This window comes from Panthera leo, chromosome D1 (assembly GCF_018350215.1).
Source record: "Panthera leo isolate Ple1 chromosome D1, P.leo_Ple1_pat1.1, whole genome shotgun sequence".
In the NCBI taxonomy this organism is placed as follows: Eukaryota; Metazoa; Chordata; class Mammalia; order Carnivora; family Felidae; genus Panthera; species Panthera leo.
The window spans coordinates 49,276,278-49,297,996 of record NC_056688.1 but is presented as its reverse complement, the minus strand read 5'-3'; the positions used below and the strand labels follow the sequence as shown (position 1 = coordinate 49,297,996).

Below are 21,719 nucleotides of genomic sequence, written 5' to 3'. Positions count from 1 at the left end.
ACCACACATATAGAATTCCATGAGATCAGGGCCCATGACACTTGGAAGATAATCACAGAAAATAAAATTCAGGGAGAAAGTGTAGTAGGAAGAACACTAAACTGGGAGCCCGGAGGTTCTCTGTGTGGTCCTAGGCAAACGAGTCCCCTTCTCTGGGTCTTAAATTAGTGGGTTTGAGGCTGATGCAACCATTTCAAAAGAAAACAAAGCAAAAAAAAAAAAAAAAAAAAAAAAAGCAGTACCTCAAACTGAAAGGTGAACTAGAAAGATACCATTTTAGCAAAATTACACGTACAATGTGCGTTACTGGTATACAATATTTCCTAGAGGCTCAGGGAGGGACCTGGAGGTGGGAAGGAATTCTATTAAGGAAGAGCTCTGCACCTAGTCCCATTCCCTCTTCACTTGTATTCCAGAATTGCCAGAAATTAAAGTAAAATGGACTTTATTAGCTCTGGCAGCTAAGATTGGGGCATCTTTAATTAAGTCTATTCCCTAACAGGAGAGTTCTTTAATTAAAGTTTGAACTTAGAAGACTGAGCTTCAAACCCATAGAAAATATTCCATTGCATGTCTGCAAAAGATGTAAATATAAACATTCATAACTTTACTTACAAATATTGAATCAATTTTCTTCTATTTTAGTTTGGCTCAAACACAAGGCTGCCAAGCTTCGAGTTTATCACTCCAGCTGTTTTGCTATCTAATAAATGCCAAAAAAATAAAGCAGATCCTTCCCAGCATCTCCCCCATCATTTTGTTCCCCAATTCCTCATGCCTCAAAAACAGCTGAATCCAATTCATTTTAACTGCCTACCAAATAACAAAACCAAACATAATCCTCTCTAGGGAATGTTACTTTTGGGAGGAGTTAAGGGTCTGGGGGCGTGGGGTGGGTGTAAAAAGTAGAGAGAAAAGAAAGGGGTAGTTGTGCTTATTGGTAAAAATTAATGTTCAAAAATGGAAGCATTTTACCTTTAATGACAAAGTTTAAAGACAAAAGCCATATTCCTATGGTCTCAGAGGTTAGGACACAGAAAATAAAAATGACCAGGCTGAGAAGCAGAAGACCTGGGTTCTAATCCTATCGTTGCCACTAACATGACATATGATGCTAAGAGGTCCTTTGTCCCTGTAGACCTCAGTTTTTCATCTGTGTTATGAGAGGAGTAGGCTGAATAATCTCTAAGGGATATTTCAGTAATAAAACAAGGTCAAAGGAAATTTTGATAAAGGTACTAAAAACTCCTCTACAACTCTGCAGTCTTGTCCTCCTGCCAAAAGCAGAAAAGATTACCGTTAGGCGGAAGTAAAACCAGTTGGAGTTTCCAGTATAACGCCACAGCGGCTGACTAAGCCCAGATGCCTGGTAGCTTCTTACTTTTGATTTCACCGGGCCCAGGCTTAGTAAAAAGCATGAGTTCTATTCCGTGTTCATTTACCATGGGAAAATCCCTGGCATTTCCAAAGGTGATTATGCCCTAAAGCCGTCTGTGTTATCCAATCTGCCTTTCCAGTTCTGCAGAGAACCACAGACTGTCAGAGCTGCAAGTGGCCTCAGAGATCACCAGGTCCCTTACGTGGGGCAGGGAGGCCCAGCAGGGGAGGTAACTTATCCAGGCCCACAGGATGGGCCAGCGCAGAGTGGGGACTAGGACCCGAGTCTCCACACTCAAGCTGGTGCTCTTTCCAGGGCATCCAGCTGTACTATGCCTTAGCACAGCTAGTCTCAGCTTTCCCAACTGGCATTTTATGAAAAAATGCAAGATGCCTGCATCATAATCCTGAAAAGGATGCCGTTCATATTTTTTCAAGGAAAATACAAAAGAAGGCCAACTTCAGAATGATTTCTCACTCATTTCTGTACAAAAACAGGCATATAATCTCTGGCAGTAATTCTCAAAAGGGCAGCAGCCCTGATGGGAACTTGTACTTAGATCATACGATAAGGACTCAATCCAGAGGGAACATTTAATTTCGTTCAAATAGTCCTTCATTGTTCTCATTTCATTCCCATTTAATAGACTTAAAAACATCAGCATATTTGGTTCTAAACCAAAATGACTCACTCACTTGCCTAGGAGGATGTGAGAGGGCATAGGCAAGGGATTGATTGGCTTAATTTGTATTTGAGTTTTTAAAAAATTAATATTTAGGGGCTCCTGGGTGGCACAGTCAGTTAAACATCCGACTCTTGATCACGGTTCAGGTCATGATCTCACAGTTTGTAAGTTCAAGCCCTGCATCGGGCTCTGCACTGATGGTGTGGAGCCTGCTTGGGATTCTGTCTCTCCTTCTCTCTGCCCCTCCCCTGCTCATGCGTGCACACTCTCTCTCAAAAAAATAAATAAATAAATAAATAAATAAATATAAAGAAAAAAATGTTTAATTAGTATTTAGGTTTAGTCTGAGGTCCAGATTCATTTGGTTAACACGTTTAGATTGTTAAGTGATAATCTATTTTTAATCTAATAATCTGTTTTGAATAGCACACCAAAAGCAAAACCACTTGCCCCTTTCACAAAGGAAGCAACAAGAGCTGTGGGAGGACTGATTGGTGCACCCAGAGAGCCATGCTCCCCTGAGATGGTTTCCAAAACTCTGACCTAGGCTACAAGAGCTGATGCGCAAAGGTCACATTAAGAACCAGCAGCCAAGAAGCCGGCACTGGGACCGCTCACCCATCCTCTTAGGCTGGGCTGAGAAACCCAACTCTGGACTTCCAAGTTCTCTTACCTGAGTGAATCGTCGGACTAGGCACGTCTTCCCCACACCAGCATTGCCAATTAAAACAATTTTAAACAGGAAATCATAATCTTCCATACTCATTTACACAGCTGCAAGGCAAACAGGCAAGAGTGAGATGGGGCCTGGTCAGACTTGCCCACAGAGCTCAAGCTGCGCCAGGCTCGTCTCCTCGGGAACAAGGGATCTGACTCATTCAAAGAGCAATTTAATGCTCTTCAGTTTAACGGTGATCTTGCCAGTGAGACAGGAACACAGGTGTCTGGTCACAGATGAACTTTGTTCCTTTGCGGTTACCTCATGCCACAGAACGGAAATGATACCAATGGCCTTTCACCTGGTAACCTTTATTCTGCTAAGTCGTCAGGTCGCAGGTCACTCATGTGGCAAGATCTGTTTTCTTTCAGCATGGAAAGGAGATTACAAACCCATGTGCAGATGAGCTGGGAGTGCAAGGAAGCAGGGACAAAGGAGAGCCCATCCAAAGCTTCTAGGTGGTATGCACATGCGGTATGTGCCTCCGGGAAGAATGCCAAGTGACTGGGAGACTGAATGAAGGGAAGGAACTAGGAACAAACCTCTCAGTCCCCGGTAAGTCCTGGATGTCTTGGAGTCTTAACTGAGGGAGTTATCGCCATCTTCCCCTGCCACCACTGCAGAACCTCCTGCCAGCCAGGCTGACACCGCAGTACCTCCCAAGGTGCCTGGCTCCTCCTTCCTATGGGCTGTGGCATGTGTCACTCCCTCTGCCCAGAATTCCCTCCCTCCTGCCCTTTCTGTGCCACCAAGTCAATCCTGTAAAGCCCAATGCAAGCATCTCTTTCTCTCTGAATTTTTTGCTGCTCTCCTCCAAATAAATTGAAACACTTTCATCATCCCTCTGTCCTAAAACTAAGTGTCTGCTTCATCCTTGAGGGAAGGGATTATATCTTTTGGCTCTATTTCCTAGCCCGTGCATGGGACAGTTATATTTAGTAAATGTCTACTCTGTAGAATTAAAAAGTTAATTAGTAGGCCTAATGCTTGAGTGTAGGCCTTAATTTCTCCAACTGTGCTGAAAAGAATACTACATGCTGTGTCTACTTCAGAGGACAGTTGTAAAGATTTTTTTTTTTTTAACTGTACAGAAGAGTCTTGGTATCCACAAAGCTCTATCCTGGTGAAAACCATTATAATCTATTGGGTACCTACTATAGCACTGGGCTAATCATGGTAGGAAACAGAGATGAGACAGGCTCTGCCCTGGAGACTAATGTGAGAAAAGTCAAACAACAACCACAAAGTCAAATATATTTCAAACCAGCAGTGAAGCTCATTTCATAAGGTGCAGGAAGAGCAGGCCTGGTGGACTCCGGAAGAAGAGGAAAAGGACACCCATTGAGCCCATGAGGGGAAGGGTGCTTGGGAGAGCTGAAGGAAGCCTCAGGATCACGCCTACCAGCAGAGCTGAAGCTCAAATGGCTACGGGGCTGCAGGGTCAAAAGAGAGGCCACTCCACTGACTTGTCAAGTAGCTAGGGGGAGGAGATTCCCTATGTGCAGAGATGATTTCTATGTGGGTCTTAACTCATCCTTGGAAAGATGACCGACAACCAGGCCAACATGCATATGGCAGCTCATGGGGTTTTCTCTCAGTTCACCGGGCCTGTGAAGGAAAAATGCTTCTCTGTCAAGGGTCCCCCGTTGTGGAATTCGCTAATATGCCAGGCACTATTCTTGGCATTTTAGATGTATTTTCATTTGTCTTTACAAGTCTCTGAGGCTGGCATTTATTAATGTTACCTATTTTACAGGTGAGTAAACTGAGGGTAGTCTGAAGTCATAAAGCTAATAGCCAGAGTTCAAGTTCAGAAGGCATAGGTTGCCATCAAAAGAACTCTAGCTTTGGAGACAGAGAGAACTAGGTTCAAATCCTGGCTCTACTATCTTCTAAGTCTATGCCTCTGGATAAGTGAAAAATTTTTGGAGCCTCAACTTCCCCATTAACAAAATGGGGCTAATAACACCTATATCACAGGGTTGTAATGCTTGAAGGAATTCATGGAAATCCCTGAGGATAGTATTTGGCTCTTTAGTCATCCAAACTCTTCAATAAAACAACTGTTTTCCATGGTCTGGCTTCTGCCTTCATTGCCAACTGACTTCTCACCACTCTGCTCACACTCCGAGCTCTAGGCTCACTGGATTTCTTCAGTTCCTTAGACACGTGGAGCTGCTTTCCTCTTCAGACTTTCACGTATACTGTTCCTCTGCCAAGAACATAGAACACAACCTCCCCTCACCACTCCCAGCCCAGCTAACTTTTATTTCTCCTTTCAATTTCACTGAAAAGTCACTGTCTAGTATGCTTCTCTGACCTGTTAGGAGGCTGACCCCCTGCTGGACACTCGCATGATACCCTTCCCTGTCCTAGAGTCATACTCACCAAGCTTCATTGTATTGATGTATTTATATCTGTCTTAGGCTCCAAGTGCATCCCTCAGCACCTCCACCCTATACACACACGTGCACACACATGACTATAAGCAACATGAAAGAAATGATGTGTCTATCTGGTTGAGTCCCAATCCTAACTCCTCCCCATCAAGGTCACTGTCATCCTTGCTGCCATCACCATCATCATCATCATCATCGTCTCATTCTATACTACTAACTCATTTACTCCTCACAGCACTCCTAACAGGTGGACACTATTAGCATCCTAACTTGACAGATGGGGATACTGAGGCACAAGAGAAGTTAAATAAGAAGTTGTTAAGGTCCCACCTAACTGGTGGAGCTGAAATTCAAACCCAGGTAGGCTGGGTCCAGTCCCCCATGGACATCTTTAACACATTACCTACAGTGCCTTTCCCAATGCCTGGCTTGTGGCAAGAGCTTAAGAAAGATATGATGAATTGAATGATAAGGGGCAAGCACTCAATAAAATGTGATTTCCTTTTTCTCTTCCCTCTGGCTTCACATCCAAAACTCTTGCCACCACACTGTAGTAGTTTAATTAAGAATCAAGGACAGACTCCAGATAAAAATTCAGGGATGCAGTATGTTCATTAAAATTCAATAAAGCTTTAATAGTGAGAAGAAAAAAAAACTCAGAGATAGGGACAAAGACAGCAGGAAGACGTGGGGCTCTCTGGGTCCCACACGGACCACAACTCACTGCTTTCGTAAGCCAGTGAACAGGGAGCACAGGACCAGACAGCATCCTTCTGTGCTTGGATTGTTTGCCACACATTTACTCCTCCATCTTTGGCAGAGGCCAAAGACATAAGGCAGAGAATTCAGAGAATGTCCAAATTTAAAGGCCCAAGAAACAGGGCTCCTAAGAGGTTTGCAGTGTCCAAATTCTGCACCTTCAGGGAAAGAAGGGGAAGAATTACTTGGTCAGAGTCAATGCTGACAGTCAAATCTCATGTGGCCAGCACCTGGAGAGAGCCACAGAAGATAAAGTAAGGCCCTTCTCCTTTCTATAAGAGGTCAATTTAATGCTCTGTTGAATGTTGTTGTTGTTGTTGTTGTTTTTAAATAAAGCTCTGGGGAAAAAGTGTTTGGTCTTTTTAAAGACACAGGGCTGTCTGTGGCTAAGGCTGGACTGTATACTATGGGTTACCTGCTGTGGTCACCGTGCTGTCTCTAATAGAAAACACATTGCTGACTGAAAAGATCAGAGGATTCTCTGAAAACTATGTCTGAGGAAGCCCTTCTGACTGGTAAGTAAGGCAACAGCTCAGGCATTGCCAATCACCCTGGGATAAGAAAGCATGCCAGGAGAGGGAAACCCATTCAAAATCAGTTAGTGACACACAGCCCTAAATTGACAACAAAAGTCACACCTACTCTGGGGAGCAAACATGTCAAAAGGTATGCTACTGACTATTCTAGGGATTTTTTTTTTTTTTTTTTTTTTTTTAGATTTTTTATCTAAAGAGAGAGAGCAGGAGACGGGGGGAAGGGCAGAGAGAGAGGGAGAGAGAGAATCCCAAGCAGGCTCTGCACTGTCAATGCGGAGCTCAGTGCGGGGCTCGAACTCACAAACCATGAGATCATGACCTGAGCTGAAGTCAGACGCTTAACCGACTGAGCCACCTAGGCGTCCTTATTCTTGGGATTTTATATTGTATCATTGTTAATGATAATAGTCGTTGACACTTATTTGCACTTATGATGTGCCAGGTACTCTTCCATGTGTACGTACTCATTTAATCCCCACAACAATCCTATGAGGTGTTTTTATTATCATCCCCAGCTTACAGAGGAGGGAACAGAGGCATAGAGAGGTTATCCTGAAGTCACACAACTAGTGGGTCTTAGGACCAGGATTCATACCCTGATCCATCTGACTCCAAACCCTGGCTCCTCCTGAAGTAGGATGCTGCTGTCCCCTGCCCTGTGGTAGACAGCACTGCTGGACCTGTCCTAATGGCTGGAGGCTCAGCTGAATGGAACCCCTCAATGCCTGTGAGCTGCAATATTCTAGAATCTCCCTCCTCTCAAAGCAGCACAGCCACATTGATAGGGCCACACACTGATTCCGGATCACACAAGCACAACTCTTCACAGTGTCCTCTGACCCCAGGTCTCTTTGAGGAGCTGGACCCTGACTTTCCCCCAAATACCACTCCCACAATTCATTCATCCATGTAACTAAGTATTGGGCATGGGGCAATAAACAGGAACACTACTCAGATGAACCCGCAAAACCCCAAACATCATAATCACCACGGTAGCTCTACATAAATGGATATGTGAATAAGATTCACAGGAAAAATAGATGAGGAAAAGAAAAAATGCATTTTAAAAAGACACAGTTAAATGAGGTGTACTATGAAAAGAAAAAAAAAAAAACATCCTAAAGCAATGTGATCTTGGCAACATAAACCATTTATCAAAGTGACCTTAAAAAAAAAAAACAACACACTGTATTCTCCATTGCACATCAGTACATTTTTCCCCTCGCCCTTCTGGACTCAGTATAACAGATAAAGTCAAGGCTTCTGGTAAACAGTGGCTTGATTCCCTCTCCCAGCCCTGCTCCAGAAAATGATAGTTTGGGGGACTTGTCCTTGTTCAAAAACCACATGTCTCATTCAAGTCCTTTTCGCTTTCAGGGTCTCAACCTTGAACTGTAAACCGAGGGGGTTGGGTGAGGAGCCACCACAGCTCTTCTCAGGACAGTGTGTGCTGCCATTCTCTCATACCAAAGAGGCAGCATGGCTAATGACATCAAGAGACGTGGGTCTGCTAAAGAGCTGTGTAAAGTCTCCTCATCCATAAAATGGGGATAACAGAATCTATTATCACTGAGTTGCTTGAGAGGCAAATAAGATAATGCATGGAAAGTGACATTTAAAAAAATATAATAATCAAATGTCATATGACTAGAGCTATATATATCAAGCATTACATATACTGATTGCAGAAAATACAGCCAAACAAAAAGGAAAAGAAAATCACTTATAATCTCTTTCCCTAACCACATCCCTTCCTGGGGATAATTATAGTTAACATTTTGGTATACATCCTTCTAGTTTTTCTGTTTATATACACTGACCTATACATGTATAGATTTTTAAATGTATAGATTTTAAAAACAAAAGCAATTATAACATTAGGCAGAATTTTTTGTTTTCTATAGAGTGGTATTTTCCCCAAACCCAAAATCAGAACACATGGTCTACAAACAAAACTGATTACCAAAGACTCTCAGCATTCATTCAACATTTATTCCCATGACCCTAAATACTCAAGTAAGGGGTGGCAGGAGGATAGCTTCACAGTGACAAAACTTTGAGAAATACTAAATACTATGACTCAATCTTGAAGATTTAAAAGATTCTAGGGGTGCCTGGGTGGCTCAGTCGGTTAAGTGTCCAACTCTTGGTTTCAGCTCAGGTCATGATCTCATGGTTCATGACTTCAAACCCCACATTGGGCTCTGCACTGACAGCATGGGATCTGCTTGGGATTCTCTCTCTCCCTCTCTTTGCCCCTCACCCATCCCTCCCTCTCTCTCTTTTTCTCCCACAAATAAACTTAAAACAAATTATTTAAAAGGTTCTAAAAATTCCCATAATGACCCAGGATTTACCATATGTGATTGTAGCTGAGAGTTCTTTTCTCATCCAACACCTTTTAACAAAAAAATTCCACACTACTAGGGCTCCATGAAGCATCAGTGAAGTAAATGTTATTTTATAGCACCTGAAATCAGGGCTGCCACCCAGGTAGGGCTGCTACATGAAAAAATAAATAAATAAAGGGAAAGGGAAAGGGAAAGGGAAAGGGAAAGGGAAAGGGAAAGGGAAAGGGAAAGGGAAAGGGAAAGGAGGGGAGGGGAGGGGAGGGGAGGGGAGGGAAGGGAAGGGAAGGGAAGGGAAGGGAAGGGAAGGGAAGGGAAGGGAAGGGCAGGCCCAGATAAATTTCAATTTCAGATAGCAACAAATAAATTTTAACACAAGTTTGTTCCAAATATTGCATGGGACATACTTCTACTAAAAAGTTATTAGCTGTTTATCTGAAATTCAAATTTACTGGGCAATACTACCCAGAGAAAACTTGAGTAGTCAGATCTAGTAAAAACAGAGGCCCCAAACATAATATCATGTGTACCCAGAAGCTGTGGAGGGCGATTGGCAAGGCACGAGAAACAAGATAAGCCTAATGAATCCAAAACAACAAACGGAGGAATAAAAAAGGGCAACAAGTAACATTTGAAGGTATTACTGAGCTTGGGTATTTTATAATCTGAGTCGGACTCCAGGGACCAGGTTCAGACTGGCACACAGAGCTCTGCAGGTGAGTCTCCCCCTTCTGGACAATCCCAGGGCACAGTGGACCTTCTTCTAAGTACATTTCCATATGTACGCCTGCCTGGTGCAGGGGGCTGTGCTCTACACATCTACTGCCCCTAGTATGCTTAAGGACAAGGACCATGCTTCAATAAGACACTCACGTCAGCATATCCCAGTGTCATGTTCAAGTAGACACTGGGTTGCAAGCATTTGATCTTTCACTCTGACAAGGTTCTGTCTCAGGAAGCTCATTAGTGCTTAATTACTAGAAGGCAATTACTAAACATTACTATAATCAACTGCTGCAAGCCTACTTGCTTTACATAAGCTGCTAATTTCATGTTATTGCAAGTTATCATTCTCCTTGGCCAGAGATGTCAAACACCCACCTGTGCCATGGCTGCTCCTCACGCACCCGGCCATAATCTCCAGTGTTCTGACGTGGCCCTTTACAGTTTACAACATGCTTTCACAGACATGATCTAATCTGCACCTGCCAACAATCTCATGAGCTGGTTCTTATCATTCGTTATACAAGTGAGGAAACTGATGGTTTAGGTAATGAAGTGTCACCCTAAGTCACACACTAGTGACTTGCAAGGTGGCCTCTATATCCTAGACACCTAGGATATAAGGATTTTACATTCTATCATTGTTAATAATAATAATAGCTGAAACTTAATTCAATGCTTATTATGTGCCAAATACTCTTCTACATGTACATACTCATTTAATCCTCACAACAACCCTAGGAGGTAGGTACTATTATCATTACCCCCAGCTTACAGAAGAGGAAATTCTAAGCCTCCACCAAAATTACACAGCTAATGAGTAAAACTGCCAGGATTCAAAACCCACGTCTTTCTGGGAAAAAATTAAGTTGGAACTCTATCTCATTCCTTATACTAAAATAAATTCCAGATGGATTAAAGATTTAGATTTTGAAAAATGAAAACATAAGAGTACTAAAAGAAAGCATGATCTATATAAAATCTTAGAGTGGGGAAGGCTTTCTAAGAATTACTCAAAATCAAGGCCATAAAATAAATAGATTGACCAATTTGACTAAATTAAAAAAAAAAATTCTGCATGGCATGGGGTGCCTGGGTGTCTCAGTTGGTTAAGCATTGACTCTTGATTTCAGCTCAGGTCATGATCCCTGGGTTGTGGGACTGAGCCCTGCTTCCAGCCCCGTGCTGAATATGGGGCTTGCTCTGTGATTGTCTCTCTCTTTCCCTTTGCTCCTCTCCCCCAACTTGTGCACACACACTCTCTCTTTATAAAAAAAAAAAAAAAAAAAAAATGCTGCATGGCAGAATAAAAGATGAACTGATTAAGATATCTGATATACATATAACTAAGGGCTAATTTCCTTAAATGCTTAAAGAGATCCTATGAATCAATAAGAAAAATTGAATAAATCAATAGAAAAAATGGACAGGGGCGCCTGGGTGGCTCAGTCGGTTGAGCGTCCGACTTCGCTCAGGTCACGATCTCGCGGTCCGTGAGTTCGAGCCCTGCGTCAGGCTCTGGGCTGATGGCTCAGAGCCTGGAGCCTACTTCCGATTCTGTGTCTCCCTCTCTCTCTGCCCCTCCCCCGTTCATGCTCTGTCTCTCTCTGTCTCAAAAATAAATAAATGTTAAAAAAAAAAAATTAAAAAAAAAATGGACAAAGGACATGAGCAGATAGTTTACAAGCAGGGGAATAAAAATGACACATTTTTTTTGAAACGATCAGCTTTACTCCTAAGAGTAAATTCAAACTCTAATTAATTTATAATTCTAAATTATAATTCTAGACAATTAAGATTATAATTTACAATGAAAACTACAATAAATTCATAATCAGAAGCCGTTTTTCATTTCAGACTGGCAAAGTTCACTCTATATAGGAAAGAGTGCGGAGAAATTGGGCATGGGTATACCACTGGTAGGAAGTAAATCAATGCAACCTCTACGGAGGGCAATATTGATTTAAAACTAAAAAGGCTATTACAAACCCTCAGACCCAGCAGTTCTACCTCTCCGAATCTATCCTACTTATGTAATACATGTGTACAAGGATACATGTAGTAGGGTATTCATTACAACATTTGTACTAACAAATATGAAAAACAACCTGAAAGTCCATCAGCAGGAAAATGGTTGTAAGATTATGAAAACCATACATCAATATACCATGAAGCCTGCTGTGGACATCTGCAAGATGCACTAAGTGAAAGAGGCAAGGTAGAAAATGGTGTGTATAGTATGAAAAGGGCACATTCAATTATTTAATCTGTATAAGCATAAACAAATCTCCGGAAAGATACAAAAGAAAACTACTAATAGTGTTTGCCTCTGGAGAGGCTCTAGTATCCAGCTCTAGGAAAGAGGATAACCTCCAGCTCTTAACAAATTGTGTTCGACCTTCCATTTGGTCTGCAGTAGTGCTGGAAGGGCAAGATGATTTTCCTAAACCAGCGAGAGAAGTCCTTTTAAAAAAAAAAATCTGTTTGGGGTGCTCTGTTTCTATCTTTCTGTCTTTGTCCGCTGCATCCCTTCATGTGACAGGGAAGGAATGCCCCCCCCCAGCCCCACCCAGCCTCAGGGGTTGTCCTTTCCAGGCCCTTGTGTGTGCCATGGTTTTCTCTCCAGGTCCCAGCACTCAGTTCCTACATGGTGGATTCATTCTTTCATATCAACTGCCTTCAAAACCAAGCATCCATCCCATCACAGCCAAACAGATAGAACAACAGTCTGTTTATTTCACTAGTAAAAACAAAACTCTCACACATCTGTATCGTGTATTACAGCTCAGAAATTACTCACTGCACTCTGATACAGAATCCTCCTGAGGAGGGGGGAGGAGCCTATCTTGTTCTCCCCATTTTACAGAAATGGGACTTGGAATCTAAAGAGTGACTTGCCTCAGGCCATACAGCATGTGATCAAGAGAGCCAGAAAAGCATGCACGACGGGTCCCCTGACTCTAAATCAGAGCTATCTCCAGGACAAACAAGGCCTGCAAATATAAATCCCTCCTGGGCAAGACCACAGGTGTTAAGCACCAGGGGAGGCTGACATGGACCCACGGATGAGAAAGAGCTCAAAAGCAGCCTTTGGGAATATTTTTTAATACATGTGAAAAATAAAAATAAAAATAAGGCAGGCCTGAGACTGCCACAATATCATTTTCAAAAAGAAAGACAATGAAATATTTTATTTTATTCTTTGTATATATTACCTTTCATATTTTCCTATTTCCTAGAAATACACAATAGATCTGGGAAGCCAGGCATGTAAGGGAAATGAAAGTGAATCCATGAAACAGCATTTCATCAGCACTAACCAAAGCAAATGTCTGAATTCTCTTGCTGAAGTAAGTGCACTCTTTCACTTTCCATAGTAAGAAAGCATCGCTGTACTGAGCACAGATTTGATTTTCCTCAGAGGTGAGAGGAGGAGGGAGGACCACTGCGACAGAGCCACTTGGGCCCCCAGTCAGTTAGCTCCCCAGGCAGCTCTAGGTTGTTTGGTACCAAAGCACTGGGGCGCAGGTGCTTGGCAAAGAGTCTTGGACGCGCCAGTAAATACTGGCACCTTGTTTCCTGGGGAAATGAACGATACCTTTCCCACTCATTAATCCCTTTCCAAGGTGGGGAGTTTCTATATGCAAAACATGTTTGTGGATCTGATCTAAAAAAAGGCCTTTCCAGACCCAACTTGCAGCTTCCGCCATCTGCACAAGCAGGCCGGGCTCCCTCCGTCGTCCTTCTCCAACAGTAAACAGTATCACCCTCAAAGAGCTCTGGGGGTTTGTCCCGATGCCCTCCCCTCTGTGTTCTCTAAGTTGGGGGCTGTGTCTAATCTTTCCTCTGCAGAAGCTTTCCTGCGCCTGTTTGGCTGGACCGGAAGGGCCTCCTTATCGGCATCTTCAGTCTCCTCCCCCAGGCTGAGCACACAATACCCACGCCGCCAGGCAGCCAGGGCGCAGGGCTGCAGCCCACAAGTGGGCCTAAGCACTTCCCCCAGCCTTAGGGACCCAAGGCCTTTCAAGGACAGAGGTGTCTCCTTCTCTGCCAGAAGACTGTCATTCCAGGCTGGACCCTTCCTGCAGCTGTTTAAACAGATTCTCTCCTCACTGGAAGCATAAGAAAAAGTGAAGGGGAAGCAAGTGTCCCCATGCTCTGGAACTCAGACGGGTGAGAATAAAATACAGGAATTCTCCCAGGTTGGTCTCTCAAGTTTGTCCTAGTTCCTGTGTCACTCAAGAGAATGACTATTTGTCTAGAGCCTATGTACATGACACACACCAGCCATTTTATCCTTGAAACAACCCTGTTCCAAGGGCACGGGGGGTAGATTTCTTAGTTACCAATACTAACAATAATCTTTTACATCTACAGAGCACCTCAACTTTGCTAAGTGCTTTCCTGTAAATTATCTTATTATTTGCATCCTGGAAAATTCCTATGCAAAAAGATAGAGTAGAAACTCTCGTTCAACATGGCTCCCCAAGACATACAGACACACACAGCATGCCATAAGCCATCTGTCACCAGTGCCTACAGATGTTCTGTCAGAAATGTAGCTCGAATTCCCCCTTGGCACCACCTTTGTCCCTACCACAGCAACCTGGCTCAGAACCAGCCCAAGGCTTAACTGTTACCCAATCAGCCTGCCATGGACTTCTAAACAGGTGAAGTATATAAACTGGCACAACTTTCCTCAACAGCAAGTTTTCAATATTCTTCAAAAGCCTTAACAATCATATTCTTTGATCCAACAATTCTGCTTCTGGGAATTTCTTAAGGAATGATTCCAAGATGTGTACAAAGATTTATTCACAAGAAAGTTCATTCCAATATTACTTAGAATTGACCTCAGAATGGAGAGAGAAGTAAAGCCTCTATCCAAAAATAGAAAAGAGGTTACAGTTTTGTATTTTTTGAGCCACATGATGTAACATTATGAAATATATACTTTGAAGTACATTTTAAAATGCTTCCCTCTGAGTAATGGGATTATGGATAGTTTGTTTTCTTCTTTATATGTATCTTTTTTAAAGTTTTCTTCAATAAACATGACAGAAATAATACACCTTATTAAAATACCATAGAGGCTCAATACTAGCGAAGGGAACATGGGACAGACACACATGTACACAGCTAGCAACCATCCACATTCAATTGGCTCTTCTTCGAAAACAGGCTCTAACTAGGTACAAACCAAAAGCCGTAACAGAGTTAAAACCTTTCATGCTGTGAGCTCACTGCTGGGAATTCACTTTAAGGAAAGAACTGAACAAACTCAAAATGCTAAATGTGAAAAAATGTTGATTACATCTTATCTAAAAGAACTGGAAACAATCCAAATGTCCAACAAGGGATAGTTCAGTATGGAACATCAACACCATGGAATGTGGGGCAGCCATTAGAAATGCCAATTATGAAAACTATGTGGAAATATGAAATAATGTTGACAATAGGCTATAAAATAAGAAGAATACACAAAACTGCGTTTGTCAGGTCTGCAGCTATGAAGAATAAGCATGTATGTGAACAAGGACATTTTAAAAGTAAGAGCATGTCATGTTAGGATTATGGGATTACAGGGAGCTTTTTATTTTTTAAGTTTTGTCCATTTTTTTTTTTTTAGGTTTTTGCATGCACCATAGACACATATTTTGAAAAGTTGGAAAACACAGAAAAGAGGAAAATCAATTAGCAAAAACAGCCCAATCCCTGTCAGCATTTTGACACATTCCTCTTCCCTGTCTCTTTTTTCCTATGCACTGGGTGATTTGGTTTGTTTTTTACCACTATAATCATGCCAATGTTTTCTTTAAAGCAGTTATAAAATCAGTTCAATTTTTTAAAAATAATCAGTGAACTTCACAAAAGTCCTGCCAGAGAACATAGTAGTGGGTTTTTCAAGTGTTTTCAAGAGAACTTACCTAACACAATGTCTGTTTGTCAGCAAAAAACAGACGTATCGCACCATTGTCACAATAGATGGATTGATCAAAGTTCCATAAACACCTGCAGAAGACTCTTAAGCTTATTTCAGTAGTCACAGGTCAGGAGCAGAGAGAATACTGTGTTACCGAGGCTGACATAGTGGGAAATTTAGAAGGAATTTTACCAAACTTGGAAGACAAAAAATACAACGATGTACCAAGTTTTCAGATCAGAAAAAAAGCTTGAAGGGAACAAATCCAATTGGTCATTAGGTCTGAAATATTTTACCTCCTTTTTATCTCTCACATCATCTCCAGTCCAGCTGTCCTGACTTCAGTGGGGCCAACCTCTAATACCTTGGCAGCAGCCGCCCTGTTCTTCCTCCATGCCACGTGGACTCCTCCGGGGAGAGACACGGAGACAGGGACAATCACTAAGCAGCGCATGGGCTCTGCTGCCCATGATGTGAGAGTGGGCCCTGGCAAGAGTGAGAGGGGAGGCTGAGCTGGCAGTCGCTACGGAGGGGCTCAGTTTCTGCAGGAGTGTGATGCTTTTGTGCTTTTTGAACAACAGGGCCTCTCCACACAAACCAACTATTCATCTCTTACATGAATTCTACCAGAGACCGCCCTCTGTCCCAAGGCTAGGGGAAAAGCTGCGGCCTTGGGCGAAGTGTGACATGAGACGCCACTGCTTACATGGCAAACCTCGCTCAAATACTCCTCACTTCAAGGAGAAAGGTAGCTGTATTTTTTGCCTTAGAGGCTTTTAGCAACTAACCCATGTACAAGATGCAGTGTAATTCCACTGCAACAACATGACCATGTCAATCCCACACTTAAATCTCCTCGGGGGCTCCCGGCTGCCCACACAAAGCTGTCTGTGAGAGGAAGTAAAGTGCCCTGTTGAAGAGGGCAAACTTTGGAGCCAAACCGCCTGACCGAGTCCTGCCTCTGCCCTTTATGTATTGAGCGGCCTTGGGCAGGATCCCTATCCTCTTGGTACCTGTGTTTCTTTATTTGTAAACAGGGGTAATAACAGTACCTACCTCATAGGATTATGGTGCATATTAAAATAATTAATAAAGAACAAAGAATAAAGTCTGGCAGATAGGAAGCACTCAGTAAATGTTAAGTGCTGTTCCTGTTATTGCTATTGTTGGAGAAAGTTCAACTTCTCTAGCAGGGCATACAGAGCCATCCATGACCTAGGCCCTGCCCCTCTTTCTAGCTATTTCCTGTGACCTTTGAGTTACCACTGCCACTGTGATCACACAGCCATGCCAGGCTCCCAGAGGGCAGACCCCAAGGCAGGTTCATCCCTCCACACCTTTGCTCACCTTTCCTCTACAGCCATTCTCTCCTTGTTGGCTGATGAGCAACTATAGATTTCTGAAACCTTCCTTCCTCCTCCATGTGGATTAGCCACTCCTTCCTCTGTGCCTCCACTATGTTCTATTCAGACTCTCTTCATAGATACTTTATTATCCTCATTGATTTATGAATCCTGTTTCCCCCACTAGACTTTAAAGACAGAGGCCCCTATGAATTCTTAACCGTATCCCCATTTCCTGGCACTCAGTTGACCCTAAATACTTATTAAATAAATGCAAAAGAAATATTGATCAGAACACACAAAAGTCGGGAAAGCTTTTCAGAGAACCTAAACACCAGGATTTGGAAGTCAAATCCCAAAACACTGACTCGAAGGAAAGTTAATTGGAAAAGATCATATAACCAAAGAGAAGAAGAAAATTATGATCTCCCAAGAGAAACCCAAACCTTGTTGTAATGCAGTTGTCTCTGTGTATATTAGGGGATGGGGACAGAAGTGACATTGATAATGGTTCTAAACTAGCTGATGTCAACTGTTCATTGAACAGTACTTTTTAAACCTTTTCTTCAGAAAAAAAAAAAAAAGTGGAGTTATAGCTGATTAGGAAGTACCTTTCACTTTGTCCAGAGTGTAAACTGTCTCAATATAAAAATACTACGGGGATCCAGACTGTAAGAAAGAGAATAAATCTTTGTTGAAAATCTATAATAAGCCAGATGCTTAAAAAATAATATATTTTAGGGGCATCTGGGTGGCTCAGTCAGTTTAGCATCTGACTTCAACTCAGGTCATGATCTCACGGTTCCTGCTGACAGTGCAGAGCCTGCTTGGGATTCTTTCTCTCTCTCTCTCTGTCCCTCCCCCACTCACACTTTCTCTCTCTCTCTCTCTCTCAGAATAAATAAATAAACTTAAAAAAATATATATTTTCTATTCATTAAATATAATATGCTGGGCACAGAACTATTTACTTCACATGCATTATCAAGTTTGATAGTGTAAGTCCTTAACAACTGTGAGACATAAGTATTAGGCTCTCCATTCTACAGATGAGGAAAACATGCTCACCCATCCCATTCATTGGTAGTGGGCATCTACCATGTGCAAGTACCGATCCAGGACTACAGGATACAGCAATAAACAGACAGAGCTGCCCCACTTCATAGAATATGCATTCCAGTTGGGCAGCAGAGCAATGAATGAATGGAGAAATGAGCATATATATTAATGAACAAGAAAAATATCAGATATCAACAAGTACAGGTAGAGAATTAAAATAAGAAGGGACAGAGTGACTAGACAGTAATTTTATTAATTTTTTAATTTTTTAATGTTTATTTTTGAGAGAGAGAGAGAGAGAGAGAAAGAAAACAAGCAGGGGATGGACAAAGAGAGAGGGAGACACAAAATCTGAAGCAGGCTCCAGGCTCTGAACTGTCAGCACAGAGCCCGACGTCGTGTTTGAACCCATGAACTGTGAGATCATGACCTGAGCCAAAGTTGGACACTTAATGGACTGAACCACCCAGGCGCCCCTAGACGGCAATTTTAGAGTGGGATGTCAGAGAAATCCTCTCTGATGTGGCTATATTTACAGTGAGATTTGCGCAAGAAAGAACCAAACACATGCAGATTGGAAGAAGAGCATTTCAGGCTGAAGAAGAGCTAGGGCAAAGGCCCTAAAATGAGAATGGACTTGGCAAGTTCAAGGAACCAAACCAGCACAGTAAGGCTGAGTCCACGAGGAGAGGGCTGAGTGAGTGACATGGGGCAGGTCCAGAGACCTTGGTCCACCAAGGCATGGAGTGTGGATTTCATTCTGAGTGCAATGGGAGGCCAGCTACAAGGGGGTGGGTAGGGAGTGTGGCACAAACTAATGAACAGTTTTAAAGATTTCTCTGATCTCTGTAATGGAGGGTATAATGAGTGGTGTGGATACAAGCAGAAGCAAGGAGTCTAGTTAGGGGGTCACTGCACATGGTCTAGGTGGAGGATGATATGACTTGGACTAAGGTGCTGATGGTGGAGATGTGGGAAGCAGATACATTTGGGAATGTTTCTGAAGCCAGAGAAGATAAGACTTGCTGAAGGAATGGATGATGATGGGGAAGAAAAAAAGAAATCAAAAGCAATGCCTAGATATTTTGGCTTCAGCACTGAGGGGGGACAGTAGCACCACTTACTGGGGTCGGGAAGATTGAAGGAAGAACAAGTTTCAGGTGGAGACAAAGTCAAGAGTTCACTTTCGGCCATGTTAAATGTGCAATGCCTCTTAGGCATCTATTTGGACGTGAGTCTGGAGCTCTAGAGGAAGTTTGAGGATAAAGATACAAATTTGAAGGTCATAGGCAAATGGATGTTATTGAAAGTCATTGGATTAGAAGAGGATATCTATTCTCTATCTCGGAGAAGGGAAGGAGACCATTGCAGAACATGGAGCGTGTTACCACTTAGAGGTGGAGGACATAAGGAGGAGAGCCTAGGGAGGTAGGAAGAGACCCAGGAAAGTAGAGTCCAAGAAAACAGTGAAATCAGTCTTGTCGAATGCTGCTGAGAAAATGAATAAGATTAAAAGAAAGCAGTGGCCTTCAACTTGGTCACATGAAGGTCATTCATTGAATGACATTGGCAATAGTCCTGGTGGGACAATGGAAAAAGATTAGAGGGAGGGAAAGGTATCAAAGCCCAAACTGTGGACAACCTGAAAGTTTTACTGAGAAAAGGAACAAAGAAACTTGAAGACAGAGGGGGATATAATGTCAACAGAGGTGTAAATTACATAATGAATTTATTTGGCAATAGTTAAGGGACAAAATTAGAAAACATTGTGGGATTTTGGATGGGGGGGTTGTTTATTTTCAGATAAGAAATACTGGAGCATGGTTATTTGCTACTGAGAATTACCTAGTGATGAGGGTAAATCTGATGAGGGCAGAGAGAAGAGGCATAATTACAAGATCAAAGATCTATAAGACTTATTCTTAACAAAATTCATAATGTGCCCAAGGTAGAAGAATTGGTAGTCTGGGAAGCTGGGATACTAACCCAGATCTATTCTGACTCATAAATGCATCCTTTTTTTCATACCATTCACTGTAATAAATACAGTAGCATTCACAAAAGATCCCAATTCCAGGCTCTGAAGATAATCAGTATCTAGTTAGAAGGACTCTTACGAGAACTTGGGAGAACCAACACAAACAAACACCCCCTTCTATATAAGCAAGCTCAGTTCAACACACAGACTGTCGAATGTCATTTCCACTTACACATCTGGTTGTCGTTCTACTATCTATAGGAACTTCAGTTGTTTCCCTTATATATTTGGAGTGCTTCTGAGGAGAGGACGGGGATACTGAGACAAATTACAGTGCAGTGTAAGGGAACACTGTTGAATAAACTCTCTAGTGACGATAAAAAAGCAATAAAAATATGTTTTCAATGCCAGTTGTGTGTTTTGCAAAAGTAAAGATGGGAACTGAGGTATGTGATCATTTGTTTCTCTCTTCTTTACACAGCCATCTCAGGAAGCAAGTGACCGTGATTATATCAGGAAGTGGCCTCTCCTCAACTGTTTCCCAGGCCCACTCCTGCCCTCCCACATGGCGCACAGCCTCACTTTTCTCTCACCTGGCTTCCTGTTATCTGTTCTAGTTTATCTCTCAGGGCAATATAAATGCCATCTCCCCCCTGAATTCCTCCCTAATCTCTCCTTCTCTGAACTTTTATAGCACTAAGGACCAGTACCACATAAATTTGGCTCTTCATAATATGAAGTCTTAAAACTATTCTCTGATTCAAATATCAGAGTGAGAGTAAATACTTTTCAGTCTGTTGGCCATTGTTACTTTGAGAGGTAGCTCAGTAGTGTAAACATTCAGATGGATCTGAGTTGAAATTGTGGCTCTGTTCCAACTCTAACAAGCTAAGTGATCTTGGGTGAGTCACTTTCTGAACCTTGGCTCCCCTACCTAGGATGAGAATAATACTACCACTGCCCACCACCTGGGGTATGTGTCTAAAATATGCTGGGAGGCACCTGGGTGTCTCAGTCGGTTAAGTGTCTGGCTCAGGTCATGATTTCATGGTTTCATGAGTTCAAGTTCCAAGTCAGGCTCTGCACTGTTAGTGCAGAGCCTGCTTGGGATTCTCTCTCTCCCTCCCTCTTTGCCACTCCCCCACTCATACTGTCTCTGTCTCACTCAAAATACATAGACTTTAAAAAATTTAATAACCTTAAATAAAAATAAAATAAAACATGCTGGGCAGTTTGCTCTTTGGCTGAAAACTACAAACCCATGGTTTTCAAAATCAAGTCTGAAATGCTTCAACCTGTTCACAACATCCTGTCAGGTTCTCCTCATTCCTAGCCTACCTCACATTTCCTACACTGATGACAACGAATTCATCCCGATATCTCTCACCCCATGCTTTGCCTTTGGTCCCTTCAGTCCCTGCACCTTCATGCCACCTTGCTCAGGTGTCACTCTCCCCCTGCAAACTGGGCTTGTCACCTCCCACCCCTTCCCCCACACAGGTTAGGTTCTCCTGTTTGGTTCTCCCATATTACCCCAATCATAGCTTCATTCCTGCACTTACCCCCATTGCTTATATATTTACAGGACTATTTACTCCATGAAACCAGGGTTCCCTGAAGGAAAGGACTGAACTTTATTCATTTTGTATCCCCAGGAGCACAGCACCTGCTGCATAAAGGTACTTATTTCTACTCTACCATTCTGATGCCTGTCTCTTCATCTATGAAATAGGAATAATATCACCTACTTGAAGGGATGGAATTAAGTTTAAATATTCATTTTACCACAGGGTGTCTGGCATACAGCCAGCCATCGGTACATTTGATTTATATTCTCAGCATCTCCTGATTTGGCCTTCTTATTCTGTCC

The 21,719-nt window shown here is 42.4% G+C and overlaps 1 protein-coding gene across 3 annotated transcripts in view; it reads right to left on the bottom strand.

Moving 5' to 3' along the window:
- RAB30 (RAB30, member RAS oncogene family) overlaps positions 1-21,719 on the bottom strand; it is a 76,072-nt gene that overhangs the window by 14,429 nt on the left and 39,924 nt on the right. The window contains exons 1-2 of one of the 3 annotated variants that reach the window (XM_042904896.1): positions 15,766-15,939; positions 2,737-2,837 (exon numbers count right to left, since the gene is read on the bottom strand). In XM_042904896.1, the coding sequence (XP_042760830.1) occupies positions 2,737-2,829 (93 nt within the window). In that variant the 5' untranslated portion in view covers positions 2,830-2,837; positions 15,766-15,939. Of the gene's footprint in view, positions 1-2,736; positions 3,041-15,765; positions 15,940-21,719 lie in introns of those variants that run through there. The other 2 variants (XM_042904895.1, XM_042904894.1) reach the window with 2 other exon arrangements.